Source organism: Zosterops lateralis (genome assembly GCF_965231275.1).
Source record: "Zosterops lateralis genome assembly, chromosome: W".
NCBI classification, from domain to species: Eukaryota; Metazoa; Chordata; class Aves; order Passeriformes; family Zosteropidae; genus Zosterops; species Zosterops lateralis.
This window is the reverse complement of record NC_139801.1, coordinates 17,224,932-17,246,582: the sequence shown is the minus strand read 5'-3', so window position 1 is coordinate 17,246,582 and position 21,651 is coordinate 17,224,932. Positions and strand designations below refer to the sequence as shown.

At 44.8% G+C, this 21,651-nt stretch overlaps 1 protein-coding gene across 2 annotated transcripts; it reads left to right on the top strand.

The window, feature by feature from the left end:
• Window positions 1–10,139: 10,139 nt before the first annotated feature.
• Window positions 10,140–18,117, top strand: LOC310922321 (non-histone chromosomal protein HMG-14A-like). Of its 2 annotated transcripts, XM_083882789.1 has the most exons (7): window positions 10,140–10,172; window positions 10,435–10,478; window positions 11,614–11,643; window positions 12,306–12,335; window positions 12,794–12,844; window positions 16,050–16,193; window positions 17,425–18,117. In XM_083882789.1, the coding sequence occupies exons 2-7, from the start codon at window positions 10,464–10,466 to the stop codon at window positions 17,470–17,472; spliced, it is 318 nt and encodes a 105-aa protein (XP_083738915.1). In that variant the 5' UTR covers window positions 10,140–10,172; window positions 10,435–10,463; the 3' UTR covers window positions 17,473–18,117. The 2 variants fall into 2 exon arrangements, with proteins under 2 accessions (XP_083738915.1, XP_083738914.1); XM_083882788.1 differs by lacking the exons at window positions 10,140–10,172; window positions 10,435–10,478 and having other exon boundaries at window positions 11,497–11,643.
• The last annotated feature ends 3,534 nt before the right edge of the window (window positions 18,118–21,651 follow it).

The window sequence follows — 21,651 nt, the reverse complement described above, 5'->3', positions numbered from 1 at the left end:
AGTGGGGGTGCCTTACTCGACACAGGGGAAGTAGGAAGTAGGAACTGGGGCAGGGTACAGGAACTTCCGGGTGAAACATTTGCTAAGAGACATGAGGGGTTACAAGCATTAAGAGCTTTAACAAACTGGCTATATAGCAGACTTTAAGAACTTTAACAAACTGGTTACATATCTAACATCAAGAACTTTAACAAGCTGGCTACCAAGAATTCTAACTGGGGAAGGGTACGGGAGAACATGTAAAACTCAATAGGTTACAAACACTAGTTACATAGCGGCAAACTTAACAATATAACAGTGAGCTTAACAAGGAACTTGATTCAATGTTTAACCATAATAGTGATTTATTAAAAAAACTATGGACATTGATCTAATACCAATATCCAACTATGACGGACAAAGACTCTCTAACAGTTTAAAGTTAGAAAGTGTATGTTTATTACGACGCCGGGCAGCGTGCGGGATAGCTCCCAGAAACACACGCGCAATTTACAGATGATCACAGGGTCTTTTATGTACAGGAGTATTGAATACACAAACTACAAATGCATATTCATAGCTCTGATACCTCCCATTCCCCGCTTCGTATGGTAATTAGCCCAAAAAGCCATCAAGCATGCGTAGTTTGTTCTTTGAAATGGGTCGGTGGTCTTTTTCATGGGGTGGGGTCCTAAAATGATGAAGTAAGATTGTCTTCCTCAGCTCTGACTTTTTAACCTTTAGTGTTCGTGACAGCTAAATCCTGTTTTTCCCAGGACTGTTTGATTTATGATTGTATTGTGTTCATAGGGTCTATTGATTATTCAGGATGCAGAAGCCTAGTTTGACAGCTCCCATGATTTATCAGTTCCTTATCAGTTCCTTCAGTCTGGCTTCTGTTAGCAAAAGGGAAGTCCTAGCTACATTATCTCAGCACTATCTATTTTGACTACAGTCTTCAATGCCTCAATAAAGTATTCTAAATTTTGTTTTCCACAAGCTCACTTCTTTCTTTTATTTAGGTGATTACCACTCCTTTTATATATTCTAAAGCTATAGTTCAAAACCTCTTATTACAAAGCAGCTCAAAGCTTATAATAATTTTGTTTCAAAGCAAATAATAATACTTCTGCATTCTTCTATTCTACATGCTAAAGGCCTAAAAAAAAACCCCTTATATTGTGAAAATTTTAAAACTCACATTATTCACTTATAAGCATGCAAAATATTTGTCCAAAAAGCCTCTTTCCATGCTTTCTCCCTTTGTTTATTAAAACTCATTTTTATAACTGTCCCGTGGCCTCATTCCACACATTTTACAACAACCACACAGGCCACCTTTTTTACCTGACACGAAACACAACCTCACATTTCACAAGTTGAAGGAAATTTATATCCAGCACCTGTCTCCCACTTGCCTCTGGTACTCCAACTATTACCTCATATATATTTTATCTATTCTGATAGCAGGTTCACAACAAATGGGGAATATGTAGTTATAAGCACAGGAAGCTACAATTTTACACCTACAAGCTAAGATGAAATCAAGATGTTTGTTCTGCTCTTGGCGAAAAACAAGGAGGTATTTCTGAAATTAGTTTTCCAAACAAGCTTTCCTGTTTCAAATTATTGGTTTTTCTAACAATAAAATATTATCTTTTTAAAAAAGCATTGAATTAAAAAGAATTGAATTAAGTAATCTATATTTGCTTTATTAATTTGCCAATAGTAATGGAAAGAAAACTGTTTTGAGGAGAACATGACTCAGTTTGATATTACTTATGATACTTATCTGAATCTTTGAAGCAGTCATGAATTTTAAGTATGTTTGAAAAAGCAATAAACCAAAATTTATTGAGGATGATGATATGCCATAAAAATTCCCTGGTTCAAAAAATTTTAAAATATATTAAAATACATTGTGTACTTTCTTGTGGGGGTGGTGGGATGGTTTCATAGGTTTTTAGTTGTAAGTTTGATGTGATTTGGACTTTAACCCTAGCCAGGTAAAACTCCTGTCTTTGAATGTTCTTATCAGAAGTTGATAAGAGTTTCCAAGGCAACCTAATCCTCTGCCCAGAGTTTCGGTCATCCCATTGTCTTTCTCCCTCATCTCAATGCATCTCCCCTCCCCACCCATCATCTCCCAGGCCCGAAACCTTCTCGGAGAGGTGTCGGACAGTGATTGGTGGATCTCCCAGGACCCCATCCCAATTTACCTGATTTGTTGATGTTGTGTATTGCATTTGGCCTTACCCACCTTGCTTTGTTTCATTGATCTTGTAACTTGTGCCCACCCCTGAGATTTCTGGGGAACAAAAAGCCCTCGCAAACCAGGCCCTGGGTCACTCTCCAGAGGCAAAGGCCTGGGACCAGGAACTGCCCTGTGATCCCCAAATAAAACCTTCTTCCTGAGCCTTGAGAGTGTCCCCTCTTTCGAACCACGGCCGTGACAGCCAAGGCAAAGGTACTGCGGAGCCAAGACCCACGCAAAGGTACTGTTGGGGTGTATCAGAGCTAGCAGGGTGGTCCAGCCGAAGGCTGGGCTGGCCTGAGATACAGATACGCGAAGCAACACTTTCTACTCTGTTTAAAACAGAGTTAAGTCCAGGAGATTAAAATTCTTCAAGGAATGTTTCTTCAGTTGTGTCTGTGCAGCCCCTTTCCAGCTGCTTGAGAAACACCCTGTGAATTCCTGTTTGCTCCAACGTGTAATCTGATTCATGGCAAGGAACACAGGAGGGAGAAACCACAGCTTATCAGAAAGGAGGAAAAAATGCAGGTAGAGAATGGGAGAGGGAGGGTTATTTGAACTTTGGGGTCCCCTGTCACATTCCCAGCTGGCTGCCAGCTCTCCTCTCCTTGGAGACTTGGAATTGGCTCTGCAGAGGTGAGATTCACCTGGAGCGAGCTGCACCTTGTCCTCCTGCCTCCTAAAAATGCTGCTATCATAATTACTCTCAAAAGTGCACTCTAGGAGGCATTTTATCTTCATGAAATGAGATTTATTAATTAAGAGCAATACACGAATCAGGTATTGTTGACACAACTTTGTTTTCTTGACTCATAAAAGTAAATTTCCACTTTATTGGTGGGAAAATGTGATGTTTTCTATTCCCATGCTACTCCTATAAAATTCAGTGTTGTTTTTGTTTTCACTGTTAAACACTTGGGAAGCTATGAAATATCCTTCTCAATGTAGACCAAAACCTAAAGCAAAATGACCAAATTTTAGGTGCTCCCAAAAGGGAAACCCAAGGGATTTGCCATCCCAGAGTCATCCCAGGATTTCACATTAAAACACTGCCAGTGATGGCAAAGATCCCCTCACTTCCTTAGAGCACAGGCAAGGATGGAGCCTTCTGAGTGCTGGCAAATTCAGCTGTTTTAAAAAAGGAACTGTAGGAGAATCTCATAATGAAAGATACTGCAGTATCAACTGCAAATTCCCTCTTGTCCAAAAGGTCAGGAAGAACATGCTCCCACATGCTCCACAGCTGCTTTGTAATCACGGAGAGAAATTAATCCAGAATCCACCTGTGAGTAACGTGAGGCTGTGCCAGGGTCCACTCTCAGATGGTGCTTGTGCCAGAGGAGATGATCTGGATCTGTGTGAAATGGAGAAGGTGTGATGGGCAAGGGATGTCAGCTCAGCGCTCTCAACAGGAAATCAGAAATCCATCCTTCATTCCCAGTCCCAAGCTGGCAGGAACTGGAGCCAAAGTGCAAACCGTGCTTCAGAGCGTGTCTCCTGGCTTTGCCCGTGTCCTGCTGCATCCCATGCTGCAGGAGGTGGAAACTGCTCCCCTGCTCCAAAGACTTCGTGGGAGCAGGTGGGGAAGTCCAAGAGATCTTCCTCATGTGGAAACTCAGCAAGGCCGGGTTTCCTTGATTTACGAGTAGTTGTGGCAGGCACACGGCGGAGGAGGTCACTCACAGGGCACCGAGCGGGAACTTTGTGAGTGCTGTTTTTCACCTGTGCAGTGGAACCAGTGAGTGACATTACATTGCAGCTGCCTTAAAACCGCCCGTCCCAGCTCAGCCTCCCAGGCCCGGCTCAGCACCCCCAGGCCCGGCCCCGCGCTGGCTGCTGAGGCACGCCCCCTGATGCCGCTCGGCGGGACCGCGGCCAGGGCCCGGCCCGCTCCCCTCGGCCCGAGAGGAGGAGGAAGAGGTGGAGGAAGAAAGGGAGGAGGAAGAGGAGGAGGAGGGAGTTGCCTGGGGCTCTGTGACACATTGGAGGCCTGGGGACCTCCGCATTGGTGCCTTGGGGGGTGAGGGTCAGCAGTGCTTTCAAAGAACCATGGAATCATTTAGGTCAGAAAAGCCTTCCGAGACCATGGATCCAACCGTTCACGCAGCACTGCCAAGGCCACCTCTAACCCATTTCCCCAAGTGTCACATCTACACAATTTTGAACCCTTTTAGGGATGGTGACTCCACCACTTCCCTGATTTGAAGACAATCTCCCACCCAGGGTGGGGCTGGCCACACACAACTTCTCACTTAGCGTTTAATCCTGGATTTTCCGTGTGCTCCAGACTGGCCATCCATCCTCCCAGCCCTGAGCCAGCAGCCAGCCTGGGCTCTGACAAGTCCTGTGCCTGCTCCTGAAGGGCACTGAGTTACCCTGGAGAAATTGTACCCTGTAAGAGTTGTGAGGCTCTGGCACAGGTTCCCAGAGAAGCTGCGGCTGCCCCATCCCTGGAAGTGTCCAAGGCCAGGTTGGACAGGACTTGGAGCAACCTGGGATAGTGGAAGGTGTTGCTGCTGTGGCGGGGGGGGGGGGGGGGAATGAGATGAACTTTAAGGTTCCTTCCTGGTATTCTGTGATTCTATGAAGTAAAACATAAAGATAATTGTGTAAAAAACAGAGTTTGACACATGACTTAGAAAAAATTCAAACCTACAATAAGTCATTTTTTTTTCAGTCTTGGCAGGAGCAGGAGGCCTGAAAGATAATTTCTAATACCAGTCTGCCATAGAGGGCTTACAGGAACACACAGAAAAGACAAAATCGGGGCAGAAAACCGCAGTGAGTTTTTTGCATGCGTTTGTGGAGGAGGAGGAGGGTGGGGAGTTCCCAGACAGGAACTCATGAGCTCGTCTGAGGATCTGTCTCGCACCAAAGTATCGGGTTGGAGTAGAATCAATGGACACAGCGAATAATAACAACCTAACCATTGCCAGATGGTCCTCTCTGCACCCCTGGAGTGGGTAAAACTGCTTCCACACACAGCCTCAGGTGCTCCCAGCTTTTAAAATCCACTCGCAGTGTTATGAATGCTAGGAGACTAGCTCCTTAGTGATTTCAACTTTATTGGAAACAGTCTGGGAAAGGGGGCCCGTAAGGTGTGCGCACACTCCCACTGCTCCTGATACAGCGTGGAGGAGGAGGATGTCAGCTCTGTCATCCGGCAGATCTGGGCCTTCCTTCCTCATGGGAGTCCTCACGAAGACGCCTACTGGTTTCAGATTCAGGGTCCCCATGTCACTCCTGACTCACTTTGGTTAGGGTGACGAAGGCAAGGGGTCCTGACTAGAGCCTTGATGTCATCTGATGTCCCTTCTGGTTAGAAGTGTTACTTCAGCTCTTTACCTGCACGGGGGGTCATGGCTCATTGTTTTTAGGGGTCTCCAGTAGACTGAATTCCCTCTCCCCTAAGTCCCATGGGAATCTGACATTTCAATACTAGGTGATGTCATCCTCCTCCTCATGGTCTTGGGTGATTCACTGTCTCAGAGGGGACGGGAGCAGCAGGGTGGGGGACCATTCCCGACAGAGCAGCAGGATGGGGAGGCATTCTCGACGGTAAGGGAATTTACACAACAACTCACCCAAACAACCCACCATCCTCATTAACTTATAACAACTTTGTATCAACTTTCTAACAACTTATTCTCTACACCAGGGAGACTCAGCAAGCAACTGAGAGGGTTGTGACCAAGAAAGCTCAGCAAAGTTTCACAAACCATCCTACCTTTAGCATTGATTTTGAACTTATTTTACTAGAAGTCTTCCCAGAAGCCATTTGAAGATTCCCAGAGAATTTGGGGGCGAGCAAGTCTGTGAGCAGACCCTTTGACCAAAGCTGACTCAGTCCTAGGAGACCCCAAGGCCTCTGCAAAGTCCAAGACTGTGAATGCAAGGGGCCATCCAAGTATGTAAAAACCCCCAACACCTTATGGCAGGCAACAGATGATTTGCAGCCCCATTTCCTTCCTTCCAGAGCTCACAGCCAGTGGGAACTGCAGGTTTCTCACAAGATGGGCTTGAGAAAGGCAGGATTTAGTGTTCAGAGCACAAATTGTGTTCTGTCCAGCCCAGTCCTGGGTCAGAGAGAACCAGGGCCAGACAAGGCTGTTGGCAGATTTCAGGATTCTGTCTTCTGCCTTTCAGGGCAGCCACCCTTGAAGGCCCAGTTGAGCAGTGTCCTAAAACAGCATTAACAGAACGACCATTCCTGCTATTTGGGCTGAAAACCTGGTATCTCACAGAATCTCAGAATGGTTTGGGTTGAAAGAGACCTTCAAGCTCATCCAGTTCCATCCCCTGCCATTGGCAGGGACACCTTCCACTATCCCAGGGTGCTCCAAGCTCCATCCAACCTGGTCTTGGGCACTTCCAGGGATGGGAAGTCCACAACCTCTCTGGGCAACCTGTGCCAGTGTGTTGTAAGCGGAAATAGAAATTTCCATTTATTTTTATGCACCAAATCTGTGAATAATCTCCTTTGTGTTAAATGAGGAAATACATTTTCTGGTTTAGAATGCCTGATTGAACATCTGTCCTAGAATGGCGTGCACCAGCTCCCAAAGGTGCCAGCATTTTTCTGTTGACTATCAAGGGAGTCCATACAACTCCAGTGTGAGCTCCTATTTTGGGATAGATGCCCAAAGCTCCCTGGAAGTCATTCTTGTATCCTCTTACCTGTGTTTTGTGTTTAATACAATTCTGGAGCATGTAGTCACCCCCTTCACTAATGGGGACCAGGTAAGAAGCTGTAGCTAAGCCAAAGGTTTTACTGAAGCACAGATAAACAGACTCAATGAGAATCCTAAATTCCTCATCTTCATCTTACCAAATTAATAAGTTTTAAATGTTTTATTGCAATCAATACTGAATTTGACACATAAATCAATTTTTACCCAGGACAAACTATAAAATTAACCAAGCACAAACCTCTTCTGTAGATCAATAATCCACTCGTCCCAAAAGTTATATAAAATAAGGGAGAAGGACACTTTAAACACCAGGTACAGAACACAAAAATGTGTTTTGTGGAATTTTGCCACAAAAATATGTATTAATATTACTGGTCATATGTGCCATGACTACAACACACACAGAATCCTAATTTCCCTTCCTCTGAACTCGTGACTGTGGGGCTGTTGCACAGTTAAATGAACCAGGCTGAGAGCAGAATGTGTGGAAAGGAATCTCCTAACGTTCCAACCCCCATGAATTTTAGCACAAAGGAATGAGAAAGGAACATGTATCTGACTGCCTGTTCCAGGAAGGTGAGAAGTCAATCACCCAAGAGCGACTTAGGTCTGTTCTGCCTTTATTCAGGAATGTCCTGATCTACTTCAGTTCAAGGTGGTCCAGAAAAACATTCCTGAAGTACTACAGATCTCTGATATCAGGAGCAGGCCCTCCTCCTCTGCAGGACATTCCCAATTTTCTAACCATTCCTCAGCATTTGAGCATCACTCTAAATTCAGTGTGGGCTGTTCAGATTGACCATCATGTGCTGGTCACTTTTGGTTTGATGTAGTCCCATGTTTCTGTTTGGAGACTGAATGGTTTTACCTCTGGACTCAACAACTCCTGATAGAAAGAGAATTCAAGTTTTAGCATGGAATTTTCTCATTTAAACAGTGGCACATAAAAAGAATAATTTCTGATTTGTTGCTTTGATTTGAAATGGTTCATAAATTCAGTTTTAGGTGATTTTGTACTGAATAAAAAATGTCAGTTTGGGCAAAACCATCCAAAAAGTCACATGTTACAAACTAATACTCCAGAATAAACTTATTGTCCTGGCTACAACCAGGTCTGTAACTTCCTGCATAGTTACAGCCATTTATACTTGCAGCATAACAGCATCTCACAGCAGCTTATCCTGTCTCTTTAGAGGGAAATCATCTTCTCACTAGTCATTATTTAGGTCAGTTTGTGGTTCGATTAATTTTTTTCTTTTAAATAAAAGTGTTTGAGAAAATGTAAAGGTGAAAAAGAAAGCAGAGCAAATATAATGCAAAAATCAGTTGTGAATTTTAAATCTGTGCTTCACTTGCACATTTCGATCCAAACTGTTGGTCATACAAGTTGTTCAGAAGATCTTGACAGATCCTTCAATAAATTCCCATTTCTCTTCCACAAAGACTTTTCCCAGAATATAGAAAGGATGAAAGTAACTGCAGGGAGACAGGACAAACCTCCTGAGGCAACTCAAGCACAAACCTTGATGGTAATGGAGAACTCAGAGACCAAGAGCTCTTGAAATGTGTTTCAGGCCATGTTTAATTCAGAAGATGGAGAAAACTACTGGAAACGCTATTTAAAATCTTGATTAACACAGGAGAATTTAAGGAGGTGTGACTGAATTTGGTTACATGGTTACACTGAGGTTGGAAAATGCCTTTTCCCATGATTCAGGAGGCCAGTCAGAGCCATCCTTAAATAATTGGTGTGTTTTAACAAAATAATCATGGCATTGATGGATCAACATTGACTGGAGGAAGGGGAAGAAGGGTGGCTCTGTGGATGGAAAATTGCTCAGTTTAAGTGCAAAGTGCAGGAAGATAATAAACTATTGACATCTCAGCCCTTGGAGAGGGAGGTGATGTAAAAAGTGACAAATCAAAAAGTGACCATGAATTTGTCAAGAACTGGGGAACAGCTGTTTAGGGAGTAGCACTGAAAGGGACCCAGGGATTACAGGGGATCAGGAGGAGTCTGAACCAATATGGTGATGCTGTTGCTGACTCTGCAAATGCCACGCTCAGATCTGTTACCTAATTAACCTGATTACTGGATACAGACCTGGGCAGGAATGCAAAGTGGAGTCCAGAGGAGCCTAAGAATGACAAAAGGTTTAGAAAATATGGCCTATGAAATCATGAGGCCTCCAAGAATTTGTTTAGTCTAGAAAAATGAAGTTTTAGGGAGAAAATTATAATATTATGTTAAACAACGCAGTCTGTAAAATGTTATTGGAATTTGATGCTCATTAATCGTTCTTTGGATCTGCTGGACACGGCACAAAGAAGCTAAAATTTACAACCAAAGTACAGTTTAGATGCTGGGGAAAACTTTGGGGGGGGGGGGTTAAGGCCAGTTGGGTGCTGGAACTGGTTTTCTAGGAAGATTGCACAATCCACTATATTGTATGTTATAGAAAGGGTTGTCCTGGCTTTGGGCAGGAACAGTGACACCTCAGAGCAGCAGCTCCTGCTTCAAGTCTTAGTGCAAAGGGCTTTGGTCCTGAAGGTGGCATTAATACACCTTGTGCTTTCCCTTTGGAAATACACAAAATAGATGGTGGGAGCACTGCCAGACATTTGCAGCTATGATGGAAACGAGAGCTGATTTTCCTTAATCCATGCCGAAATCTGAGACTTCACCTTGTGAACCTCAGGCTCGCAGGTCCTGCTCCGAGGCCAACCTCAACGGCGTCAGCGGAGGTGCAAGAGCCCAAGAGGCCAGTGAGAGCCCCAAGTACTCAGACAATCCCGGAGCAGTTAAGCCGCCCGCTCACCCCCCGCAGGGCCGGGCCGGACAAAGGCCGCAGCCCCCTCCCTCCGCCGGCTGAGGACACGGGCGGGGTACGGCCTTTTCCAACAGGTACTGGAGGGCCGGGAGGCGGCGGCCGCGCTCTCGCAGGCCGCGGGGCCGAGGCGGCCATGTTGTGGTCCTGCGGCCTGCGGGAACTTTCGGGGAAGTTTCTGGGGCGGCCCGCGGGGGGCAGCAGGCCGAGGAGAGCCGACGGAGCGGGGCCCTGCGGCGGACGGACGAAGGCGGCGGCACCGGAGCCGCGCTGCGAGCCGCGCACACGCGGAAAGCGCGAGGCGCTCGCGCTATGGCAGCCCCGCCCCCGCACCGCCCCCCGCGCCTCCATTGGCCGTTGCGGCTGTCAGTCAGCGGTCGGGCTCATCTCGCGCTCCCCATTCATGCAGTTTGGTTGCGTGTTGGTGTATTTTACTGTTTGCAATAAAGAGGTTTTTTGGGGGTTTTTTTGTTTTTTTTTTTTTGTTTTTTTTTTTTGTTTTTTTTTTTTTTTTTTTTGTTTTGTTTTGTTTTGTTCAGTTTCTGCCGCAATTAACTCTTGGTCCCTTAAACATCTTCCTTTTTATTTTTTTTTTTCCTGTCTATTTTTTTCTTTTTTTGCAGGACAGTCGGAACAGTTTTTCGCCACTTCCATTTATTTTTCGATATCTTATCTCTATTAGGTTTTGCAATCAACTATTAAGGTGCAACTATGCCCAAAAGAAAGGTAAGTACGAAAAAAAAAATAAAAAACGAGGGAAGGCAGATGGGGAGCGAAGGGGGAGAGATTAAAGCGGCAATCGCGGAAATTTAGCTGAAAAAAAAATAGCGCGCGCGCGTGTGTGTGGAGTTTTTTGGTTGGTTTCTCTTTTTTTTGCATTTTTTATTTTTGGTGTATGTCCTAGAGGGGAGCGGGAAGCGGAGGGAGAGGGCTCGGGGCGGGTAGGGCAGCACGGCGAGTTCACTTTTGGGCTGTTTTGTTTGGGAAGGAGGAGAAGGCTGGAGCAGCAGTGTCTCCATGCTGGATTACAAACAGCCATAGTGCTGTGCTGCTCCTGTGGAGAACGCGGGGCAGCAAACCCCCCCCAAAACCTGCGCCACGACCCCCCCCCAGAGCCCCCCATCCACCTCCGCCAGCCTTTTAATCCCCATCGCGCCATTCCCGGCTGGATTCGCCTTTAAATGTCGCCTCTTTCTCCTGCGTTTGCCTTTGTTCTCTTTTTTTTTTTTTTTTTTTTTTTTTTTTTTTTTTTTTGCCTCCCACTTCTTGTCATACCAGATGGTTGTGCAATGGTAATTTGGGGCCATTAGGCGGCGCAGAATTTGAAACTGGCCTTCAAGGAAAGCGGGGAAAAGGGATTTATCACTGTAGTCAGGAAATTTGGGGCAGCGGGAATATGGGGCGCCCCCCCCCCCCCAACCGTCACAGCGCGGGCTGGGGGGGCGGGGACGCAATCGCCCCTCAATTACCGAGGCGCCCGCCCGAGGGGTTTCGACCCGGTCCAGGTGTCTCACGGCCCCGGACTGGGCCGCCGGGGGCCTAGACCGAGTCGAAACGCCTCGGGCACGCGCGATCGCCGCGTTCCCGGTTGTCTCTCATTGTCCTTGTGGGACCCGCGGCGACCTTGTTATGTGAGGGGAAATTGGCGGGAACTTTTCGAACTCGACGTGATGACGTAGCAGCGGCGGCCGCGGGGCATTGTAGGAGTTTTAGTCCGTGAGGCGGCGGGAATGGGGAGGTCGCCATTGCTGCGGGTGGTGTTGGGGGGCCCTGTGAGCCTCTCCCGGCTCCCCTCAGGGCTCAGGTAGAATTACAGGGGATGGTGTTGCCTTCTCACCTCAGTGTCTCGCTTTCCTTGCAGGCTTCAGCTGAAGGCGAGGCAAAGGAGGAGGTAGGAGTTGCATGTGGTCCTCACTCCAAGAATTCCCGTGGGCTTCTGCAGAAATTAGGAAACCCACGCAGCTCATGAGGGGTGTTCAGCCCCTGGCAGTGGCCTGTTCCTGGTTTTGGGGTGCTCGGGGCCATCACTGTCCCCTGAGGTGGCAGGTGACCCCTCTGAGGTGGTGCTGGGGGTCCAGCAGCTCCCCCGGGCTGAGGTTCTGGTGGGAACATGTCCGTTTTAGCCTTATAACTCTTGCAAGCAAAGAAACTTCATCCCTTACCATGTCAGCAGAGTAAAGTGGTGGCAGCAGAGAACCGCTGAGCAAAGGGGCACTTCTAGGAAGTCATAGAATACCCTGAGCTGGACCTACAAGGATCATGGAATCGCAGCACGGTTTGAGTTGGAAGGATCCTAAACTCATCGAGTGCCACCCCCTGCCATGGGCAGGGACACCTTCCACTATCCCAGGTTGCTCCAAGCCCTGTCCAACCTGGCCTTGGACACTTCCAGGGATGGGGAGGCATCAAGGCCCTCACCATAATGCCTATAATTTCATAAATCATAGGACTTCTATGGGGCTTCATGATGCCATGTTATTTTGGGTGGCAGTTATGAGAAAGCTGTGTTTTATGTGCTCTCTGAATTTTACTGACACATCTTTCCTTATGCAGCCAAAGAGAAGGTCAGCTAGACTATCTGCTGTGAGTATCTGTATTTATCCTTTAATATTTTATCACTTGGGATGGGGACAGTTAAAAATAAACTATTGGGAGTTTTCCCTCAGAACTGGGAAAGGCGCACTTAGAGTATTACAGTATTTAAAATTCCCATTCCATGTTTCTGTTCCCTGAACATCCCCACATCCCAGGCTTCTCGCATGAAATATAACATCTGTGTTAGTGCACATTCCATCTGGGCACAAGTATCCAGTGTTTAAGAATATTGATTTCAAGATGGATTTGTTCCCTGTAGGACTTCTCCATACAAATGCTCATGGCTCTATAAATCACCTGCTCTCTCCTTTGCCTGGTAATTTGCCCATTGATTTTTCACAGGGCCAACAAATAATTTTCAAGTTACCGACATAATGCTCATAAAAATATAAAAATAAATATTTATTTCTGGTATTCACCTGACTTGTTTTTTGTGTTTTTTGCAGAAGCCTGCTCCACCCAAACCGGAGCCAAAGCCCAAAAAGGCAGCACCTAAGGTAAGGGTCATGGACTGAAGTTGTATTTTCCTTCTCGAGATATTTACAGGGATTAAACCCTCCCACAATTAACCACTTTGCTTATTCATAATTATCCTGAAAGCTTTAAGATGGAATTATGTGAGCTAAAAGAATGGGAAAGACATAATTTTATCAAATTTCTACTGAAGGAATGTGGTAAACTGAGCAGATTTGAAATCTCTTGTGGTGAGGCTTTGCTGCTGCTTTACAAGGCCATTCTGAAGTTTCATATAGTGCATTGTTGGGGAAATGATGCTTGGAATAGAGATCAGAGACTCAATTAGAGGAGGCATTGAAAATTGTGCTTTTAATTATGGTTTCTTACTGTATTTTCATTCTGAGGCCCTCTCTGCAGTTAGTTATCAGTTTATCACATTTGAATCACTCAGAGTTCTAGAGACCCCATTCAGCTGGATATTTTTGGAAATGTCAAAAACATTGGCATGTCTGACAGTATAATTAAAAAAGAAACTATTTAAATCTCATTTTTAGTTTGGAGCAACAGTTTGAAATTTCAAAGGGGGCAATTCTGCAATCCATGAGGGATTTTTTCCCATCCCCTTCTTATCAGACTTCCCAGCCATCAGTTTACAGTGCTTTTTAGTTAGATTTTTTTGTAAACGCTTAGGATTTTGCAGGTAAAAAACAAACAAACAAACAAACAAACAAACAAACAAAACAATAAACACCCCAGCAACAAAACTTCAGGGATTGTTTTTAACCTGTTCCCATAATACATTTTCCTTGTGGTTTGGGATGATGAGGTGGGCAAAGCACAGGGGGGAGAGATGCTTTGGTTGCAGAGGGAGATGATGGGCTGGGAACCAGGAGCTCTTTCCTTTTCCTTTGAAAAGGAATTTGCAATTGTCTATGGCCCAGCAGACTTCCAGGTGAGGGAACTGTTCCCCTCCACATCCTCTGTGTGGAGCAGTAGAGATGCCATGGAAAAGAGAGAGAACCCCACATGTCAGTTTGTGCTCAGCTGTGTAATCTCAGTGCTGTGCAGAGCAAAGTTTTCCCGTTCCATCTTGGCCGTGCAGCTGGAATTCTAGACCACGTTCCTGGCTGGATGGAGCACTGGACACTCTGCACTGCACTTCCCTCTAGTGGCTGGTGCCCCAGGCAGAGCAGAGCAAGCTGCTGGTGGCACACAGGGCAGGGCAGCAGTGGATGGTCCATGTTATTGTATTTGGGTCTTTTCCCAAGTTTTGCTTTTTTATTTTTTATTTTCATGGAAACATGGCAGGGTTTAAACACTCAAGCTGCATTAGCTGAATGTGAAAAGTTCGAGGAACAGGGATGCAAGAGTTAAGGTCTGTAAGGGACTGACAGAGCTTCATTTGGGCCCCCAGTGCACAACTGGGTGCTGTGGTCTCCCTTTGGGATTGTACATGGATCCCCTGGGAGCTGTGCCTTGGGAATTGCCCCCAGCTGGACTTGGGAAGCATTAGTGCTCCTGCTCCTGAGGTGCTGTTTGAAGCCAGGACACTTGAGCTTTGATTTTGGCTCTCCAGAGCTCCTCAAACTGCATCAACACCTATGCAAAGGGTGATGGAGTAAGAATTGTGGAGGCATTTTCAATTCATGTCTGCCCCGAGTACTTTACTTATCAGCCTTCAGGATCTTGGAATGGTTTCCTGTATGTCAGAATAGATTTCACCTGTTAAACTTTGCCATCTTGAAAAACATGGAGCTGGCAAAGGAGTTTTTGTCACTTCTAAAATGCAGGACCTGATAATTGAACTGTTGTTGCCATCTCTAGAGCAAAATTATTGAGGAAAATGAACACAATGCTGTAGCTGAGGACCTGTTGTGTTATGTGTCCAACCATGGAAGTCACTTTCCCTGGATTCTCCTCCAATGCTTTCTGAAGAGGGACTTTTCCAGAACAGAGAATTGGTTTTAGCTCTGTTAATACTTTGTTGTCGGGTTTTTTTTTCTGGGATAAGGGAACAAATAAGCAGTGCCATAGCACAATTGTAATTCTAGATCTCACTGCCAAACAGCACCAGGATACTGGGTATTCCCAAGACAGGGACTCCTGAGACCACACTGTAGAGGAGTTTTCCAGGTGGGATGAAATCCCTCAGACTTAGGAGTGAGAGGTTAGAGAGGAAAGAGACCTGCACTCACTGAATGTACTGACCCCACCTTAATTTTTCTGCATTACTGGAGGATTTGCTGTTAATTTTTGTGAATTTTTAATAATTGAAGAATCAGGTGACTTTACCCCTCAACACTCTGAGTTTGCCCTTACCAGCTCCTTTTTAAGGTGAATTAACTGTGCATTAATAACTGAGGGATTGAAGTAAGAAAATAAACTTTTTGTAACTTTTTGGCAATTTGTAGTCACTGAGACAAATCTCCTGAGTGGATAAATGTATATCTAGTAATTTTCATTTATCCTCACTCAGCTGCGAGTAGATCTTGCAGGGTTTCTGGTTCCTCTGTGGGAAGTAGGTTAATCAAGCAAGGGGCTGAGCCAGTGCTGTTACTTATTGGCAGCAAGAGGCACATCCTTGGAAGTGAAATGAATGAGGGTCATGTATTTGGGTCAGGATCTGACCTTGCCTATGGAAAATTATTACTACAGAAGCATCAAGTTTTGGGCTTTGTTTTGATTTAGCCTGATTCACGTATAAGAAACTGCACTTAAATAATAAATGCAACTCTCTTGTGGTTAGCAAAGTGATGCTGTTGAGCCCCCAGTTTTTCTGGCATGGAAGTGGTTTATTATCACAAGGAATATTTCTGGCAGGGAAGGGGGAAAGTCCTTTGCCTACAGCTTTGTTACAGTTTTCTAAATAGATACTGCTGCATTAACAGCACATCTGAAGTATTTTGGTGTTTGCACATGTTGGTTTTGTTCTGTGGCTGCCTTTCAGCAGCAGGGCAGAAGTACAGGCCAGTTCAACATTTTTTAGCTAATCTAATTGAATGCCTATTTAAAATAAGAATTCTTTTAACCCCAGCCATGGCTGCTTTTCATATTCTGCACTTCCCTGTAGCACATTCAGGACAGACAGAAGGAAAACATTTTTCCTATGAAACTTTGATCTCATCTTTTTCAACAGGAAGTTTGAGGGGTGGAAGGAGATTGTGCAGAGAGTTTTGGAGTTGAGAACATGCTGATGTACAAGGTGGAAATTAGGATTTAATATCTCACTGCCTGTTTTCTTAACAGAAAGAAAAAGCAGCAAATGATAAAAAGGAGGACAAAAAGGCAGCAACAAAAGGGAAGAAAGGAGCCAAAGGCAAAGAGGAAACTAAACAAGAGGATGCTAAAGAAGAAAACCACTCTGAAAATGGAGATACCAAAACTAATGAGGTACTTTAGCTCCACTAAAGTTGGGAACAGAGACAGATGTACTGGAAGTACAGCTGCAGGAGCTCTGCTGGGCTCCAGAGGGTGGAGGGGTTACTGCCACACTGTGAGGCCAGAGCAGCTGTGGTACCTGCCCAGGTCAGCTCCCCGGGAGAGCCTGCAGGAATGGCCTTCTCCTTCCAGCTCCTTCCTGCTCTGTGCTGGAACCCTTCCACAGGTGCTGTCTGCTGGCCCTGGTCCCTCTTGGGGCTGGCTCACAGCAATGCCCAAGATTTGAGGAACCGTGGAGCCTAGGGACATCATCACCCTCCAGCCCTGAGCTGACTTTGCACATCCCCTCTGGACTACTGGGTTCCTCTGCTGCTCACCACGGCTTGGTGCTGGGCCAGAAATCTGGTTTTGAGTTCTACATAATTCTTTAAAACAATTATTTGCCTCAGAACAATTCAACAAGAGATTTGCAAAGTAGACTCAGTCTTGTCTCTTATCTGCAGCCTCTTCTCACAGGTCCTTGCTGTGGCAGCTCCTTACCTCAGCTTGCCTTTTGCTGTGTCCAGCTGCAGGCTCCATCAACTGCTGAGGGATTGTCCCAGCAGATTCCTTGCTGATAGTGAAGTAGTGTTTTCTCAGGGCTCTCTTAGCCCATAGCACAGCCCAGCCTGTTGCGTTCTGTCACTGACAGTAGTGTCTCTTCATGGGTTGAGTGCCACCATCCAGCCAAGGGTCCTTTATTCTTTTGTTTCTAAAACAAGATCAGGAGCTGCTTGGTTAAAGTACTACGTGGCTAATGTGCTTCAGAGGGGCTTTGAGGGAGCTTTGCAGGTTTGATGTGTTGACTTGAAAAGTAAAAGCACATTTTTATAAAGGTGAGAAGTGATTCCCCAAAGTTTGGACAGAGCAGGGTTATGGTTGATGTGCAATTCTTCCAGTGCCCCATCATGAGGGCTTGAACTTCCCCTAACATATAATTGATCCTAATTAAAATACATTCCAAACCTCTGCCTCTCTGCAGGCACTTATTCCAAAATTACCTCACTAATTAATACTCCTGTGTTTTCATTTTAAGAATTATCAGCCCACTGTTATGTTGATATTTTTTTGTGCATTCCTGTCTATCCACACAAAACTTTGTCCATGTCTGTGTTAACAAACTGGTCTCTTTTTGATGCTGGTTAGATTGGAATCCAATTAGCATTACCAATAATATTTCTATTCTTCCCAACCCCTTTTTTAGGCACCAGCTGCTGAAGCATCTGATGATAAGGAAGCCAAGTCCGAGTAATGTTAACCCTGCCCTATATCTCCATCGTTTGGTATCCGTACCTCCATGCTGTATTGTTAACAGAGAGGAATATTTTTATCAACTATTTTATAAATGCAGTTTTTTTTAGCATGAATTTAATTATGGAACATCTTCATCTTGGTTACTTGGGAATTAAATCCCTAACAAACAAAAGAAAACAACAACAACAAAAAGTCATTGTTTTTAAATTTTGTGATTGTAATAGTTTGTATGGTACATGGAAAGAATAAGTGGTGGTAGCTTTTGACTTCTCTCAGTGTGTCCTTTTTTTGTGTAAGTCATGCGTACAGACTTCAGATTTTAATTTTTCCCTTGTATGTGTTGTATGGTTTCTTAAAGTGGGGAGGTCTCAAAACAAATAACTGTGTGAAACATTCCAGTGGTTCTGTGGGTTGCTTTTATAAAGAAGGTGAGCTATTTTCATGAAAAAATCTAAGAGCTGGAAATCTGTTGTTTCCCAAATGTAATTTTATTTTGTCAGTTTTGGAAAAATAAATAAATAAAAGTGTAATCCTGTTTTTAAATGAAATACAAACATTTCTTTTCAAAAAGGGCAGGTTGGTTGTATGTACCCACTGTTAGGAATTTTGCTGGATTTATCTTAATAAAAAAGACTCCTCAAAAGCTGATTGTGGTTTGTTGCTTATGCTGCTGGAAAGTTCCCAAATTCCAAGGAGAGCTGCAGTTGGGAGAGGGAGAGCCCATGGAGCTGGAGAGCCTTGGGCTTTTGGCTGGGGGTCGAGCCCCTCTCTGCCTCAGTTGTGTGGCTTCCCATTAATCCAGGCTTCCTTATTCTGGGAAAGAACTGGACCAGGCCAGTGAATTGGGGTTAAGTCCCAGTTCTGTTGTTACAGCTTTTTGTGCAACTTTATCAACTCCTGCTAAAACCTGCTTTTATAGAAAGTCTATTAACATCCATAACCAACTACAGGATATATTTAATAAGAAGAAAAATGTCTACAATGCAGAAACCTTCTCTCCCATTAAATTGTTCCTCAGCCCAGCAATGGGAAATTCCAAGAGCTTGAATATTTTGTGTCCAAACCCCAAACAGCATCTCATTGAGAGTGTCTTGGATTCAGTGGGGTTCAGGATCAGTCCCCCAGGGCCACTAGAGGATGTTTAAAGGTAGATTTAGTTTTCCAGGCCTGAGGCACTGGGGATTTTTATTCCTGCTGCTCCACCTGTTGTTCTGTACAAATGCTCGGGGTTAACTGGGCTCCAGCTTCCTCAGCAGTGAAGGTGAGGGAGTTCTGAGGGGCCTTTTCCTTGGCAGTATATTCCCTTAATCCAGCAGAGATTTTGGGGCATGCTCTGGTCTCCAGTGAAAACTGATGGAGCAGTAACTGGATTCCCTGTTCCTGGTGGAAGTGTGCTGAGATGTAGGTAAAACCAGGGAGACTGAACATCCCAGTTGGAACATGATCCAACAGTAGTTCAAATATCATGCTGACTGACATCTAAAAATGATTCACTGAATTTCCACTCTAAAAGACAGGCTGGGAGAGCTGGGAGTGTTCAGCCTGGAAAAGAAAAGGCTCTGGGAGACCTTGGAGCTCCTTACAGTGCCTAAAAAGGCTATAAAAAGGAGGGAAAGGGACCTTTTATACAGGAACATAGTGACAGGACAAGGGGAAATGGTTTTAAACAGAGGTCAGGGTTAGATGGGATATTGGGAAGGAATTCTTTCCTGTGAGGGTGGTGAGGCCCTGGCACAGGGTGCCCAGAGAAGCTGTAGCTGCCCCATCCCTGGAAGTGTCCCTGCCCATGGCAGGGAGTGGATTAGATGATCTCAAAGTTCTCTTCCCACCCAAATCATTCCAGGATTCCATGATTCCATGAGTTTAGCCAGCAGTTGGTGAGACATCCCAATGGGCCTGTACTCCAGAAAAGAGAATGCATATTGGAAATATTTTAGATTTGTGTTATTTCCTACCCCAGTGGTTTCTCTAAAAGGGCTTCGAACAGGAATCCGGTCCTGCAGGAAGGTGAAGCCCCTTCTCCCAGCCCTGGTGTCATGGGACCATCTCTCTTTGGCTCTAGCCTCCAGTCACTGAGCGTCTCAAGCATTATGATTTAAGTAGCAGACACTGAATATAGTTGATATTTTCTTAGCACAGGATCCATCCATCCGCTAAGGTACAAACACCCTTTGGAATGAGGTCACTGATTCCAAGTTGTGTGTCTCCATCTCAGTCCAGAGGTTGTTACACAGAACATACAACTGAGTGTTTGGTTTTGGTTATTTCTTTTTTGAATGCCAGGGTGGGAGTTGTTCTTAATTCTATAACTATTGTTCTAATCAAATTCCTCTTTCGAATTACAGAAAATTGCCCAAGAACATTTTGCTCAATTTAATAACTTTTCGAAGCCATGGGGTATTGAGAGAGTTGCACAACTGAATGGATTGTCTGGTTTATGCCAAACCCTCCTCCATGGCTGTCCTGGTGTCTAGACACTGAATCCAAGGCCTGCTCCATGGCAGCTCCCAAGCTTGGCTTATTTTGTCTGAAAAGGAGAGGTTTCAAACTCGAGTCAACCTACTTTCAGGTTTATTTGGAATTTGTGGAGAAAGTGCCTTCCCCAAGGTCCTTAGCTGGCTGTTCCCTGTGTTTTGGGTGTTACCACATCTGATGCTGGTTAGGAAAGATCCACAGATTGCTGTGGGTCTGATTATCATTATTCATCATAACAATTGGGGACCTTGAAGATGAAACGGTGAAGAGATTCATGAATGTGAAGATAGTGATGGTTCTGAGGTGATGTCATGGGGAAAGATTTGAGTGTTGGCAACACCCTGCCATGGTGAGGTGTCCACACAGCTTGTCAGGATGAGAGGAGACAGCCTCAGGTTGCACCAAGGGAGGTTTAGGTTGGATATTAGCGAAAAAAGGGTTGTCCAGCCCTGGCACAGGCTGGAGTCACATCCCTGGGGGGATTTAACTGTAGATGTGGCACTTGGGGACATGGCCAGTGGTGGCCTTGCCAGTGCTGGGTGAACAGTTGGACTCAATGGACTTGGAGGGCTTTTCCAACCTAGATGTTCCCATAATTCCATGATCCAGCTTTTGGTGCAGGCTCCCAGAGAAGCAGTGTCCTCACACAGTGTCCTAATGGGATCTTCAACAGAACTGGGCAAGCATTTGCTTTTGTTTGCTCAGAACAATAAACCCACTGAAAACCACTTTTAAAACACTGGTCACTGTCCTGGGAGGGACGGGGAAGTCAGAGGAGGCACCTCCAGACTTCATCCTGGTCTCCACCATCAGCAGTGTGCTGGAGCAGCACAGGAGGATCGGGAGGGAAAAGTCACAGTGTTGGGGAAGATGAAAGTATAACAGGAAAGTTTTACAGATATGAATGCTTAGCAGAAGGCTCTCTGAATGTAAAACCTGTAAGTGAAATAGAAATGAAAGCAAGTTTTGATATAGAAGAATAAAAATGTTTAAGTTAGGGATTGCTGAGTTAGTTGTTACTGAACAAAGGTTGAGTTGGAAAAAAACTTTTATGGCTAGAGCAAAGGATATGTTGACCACAAACAAAGATGTTTTTAGCAAGCAAAAAGAGGTCTCAAGAAAGCAAGAGATACTATAGGCAAACAAAAACCATGTTTTTACCAAGTAGAAAAAAGGTCTAAGAATTTTCCACTGCAAGAAAACAGAAAAACAACTTTAAGCTTAAAATGTAACATACTAACTCAATGTGATTGGATAGTACTAATCATAATATGGTAATAATAGTAGTTGTGATAGGTTATAGGTAAATGTAAAGGTATTGTGTATGATGCTGATTGGTTTTGATGTATTAAGATACCCAGTAAAGAAAACTATATAATGCATTGTAACCAGAGCTAATGCAGCTTCAGGCATGCCAAAGCTGTAGCTGGCAGCTTTAGGCATGGCTCTGTCACCCACAACCCAGGAATGCTGTAACATCTTGAATACAATAAACATTTTGAAGAGCTGCCTGTTGTCCCAACATCCTTCATCAACACATTCTTCTACATCACAGCTGCCTCAGCAAGGAAAGAATGGAAATCACAGTGAGGTCCTTGGGATGTAAAAAAATGGGGAAATAGGGGAAAATAAAATAAAACAACCCTTCCAAGCACATAAAAGGAAGGGTTTTGCAGGTTCATCCCACATCTACCTTTGCTCC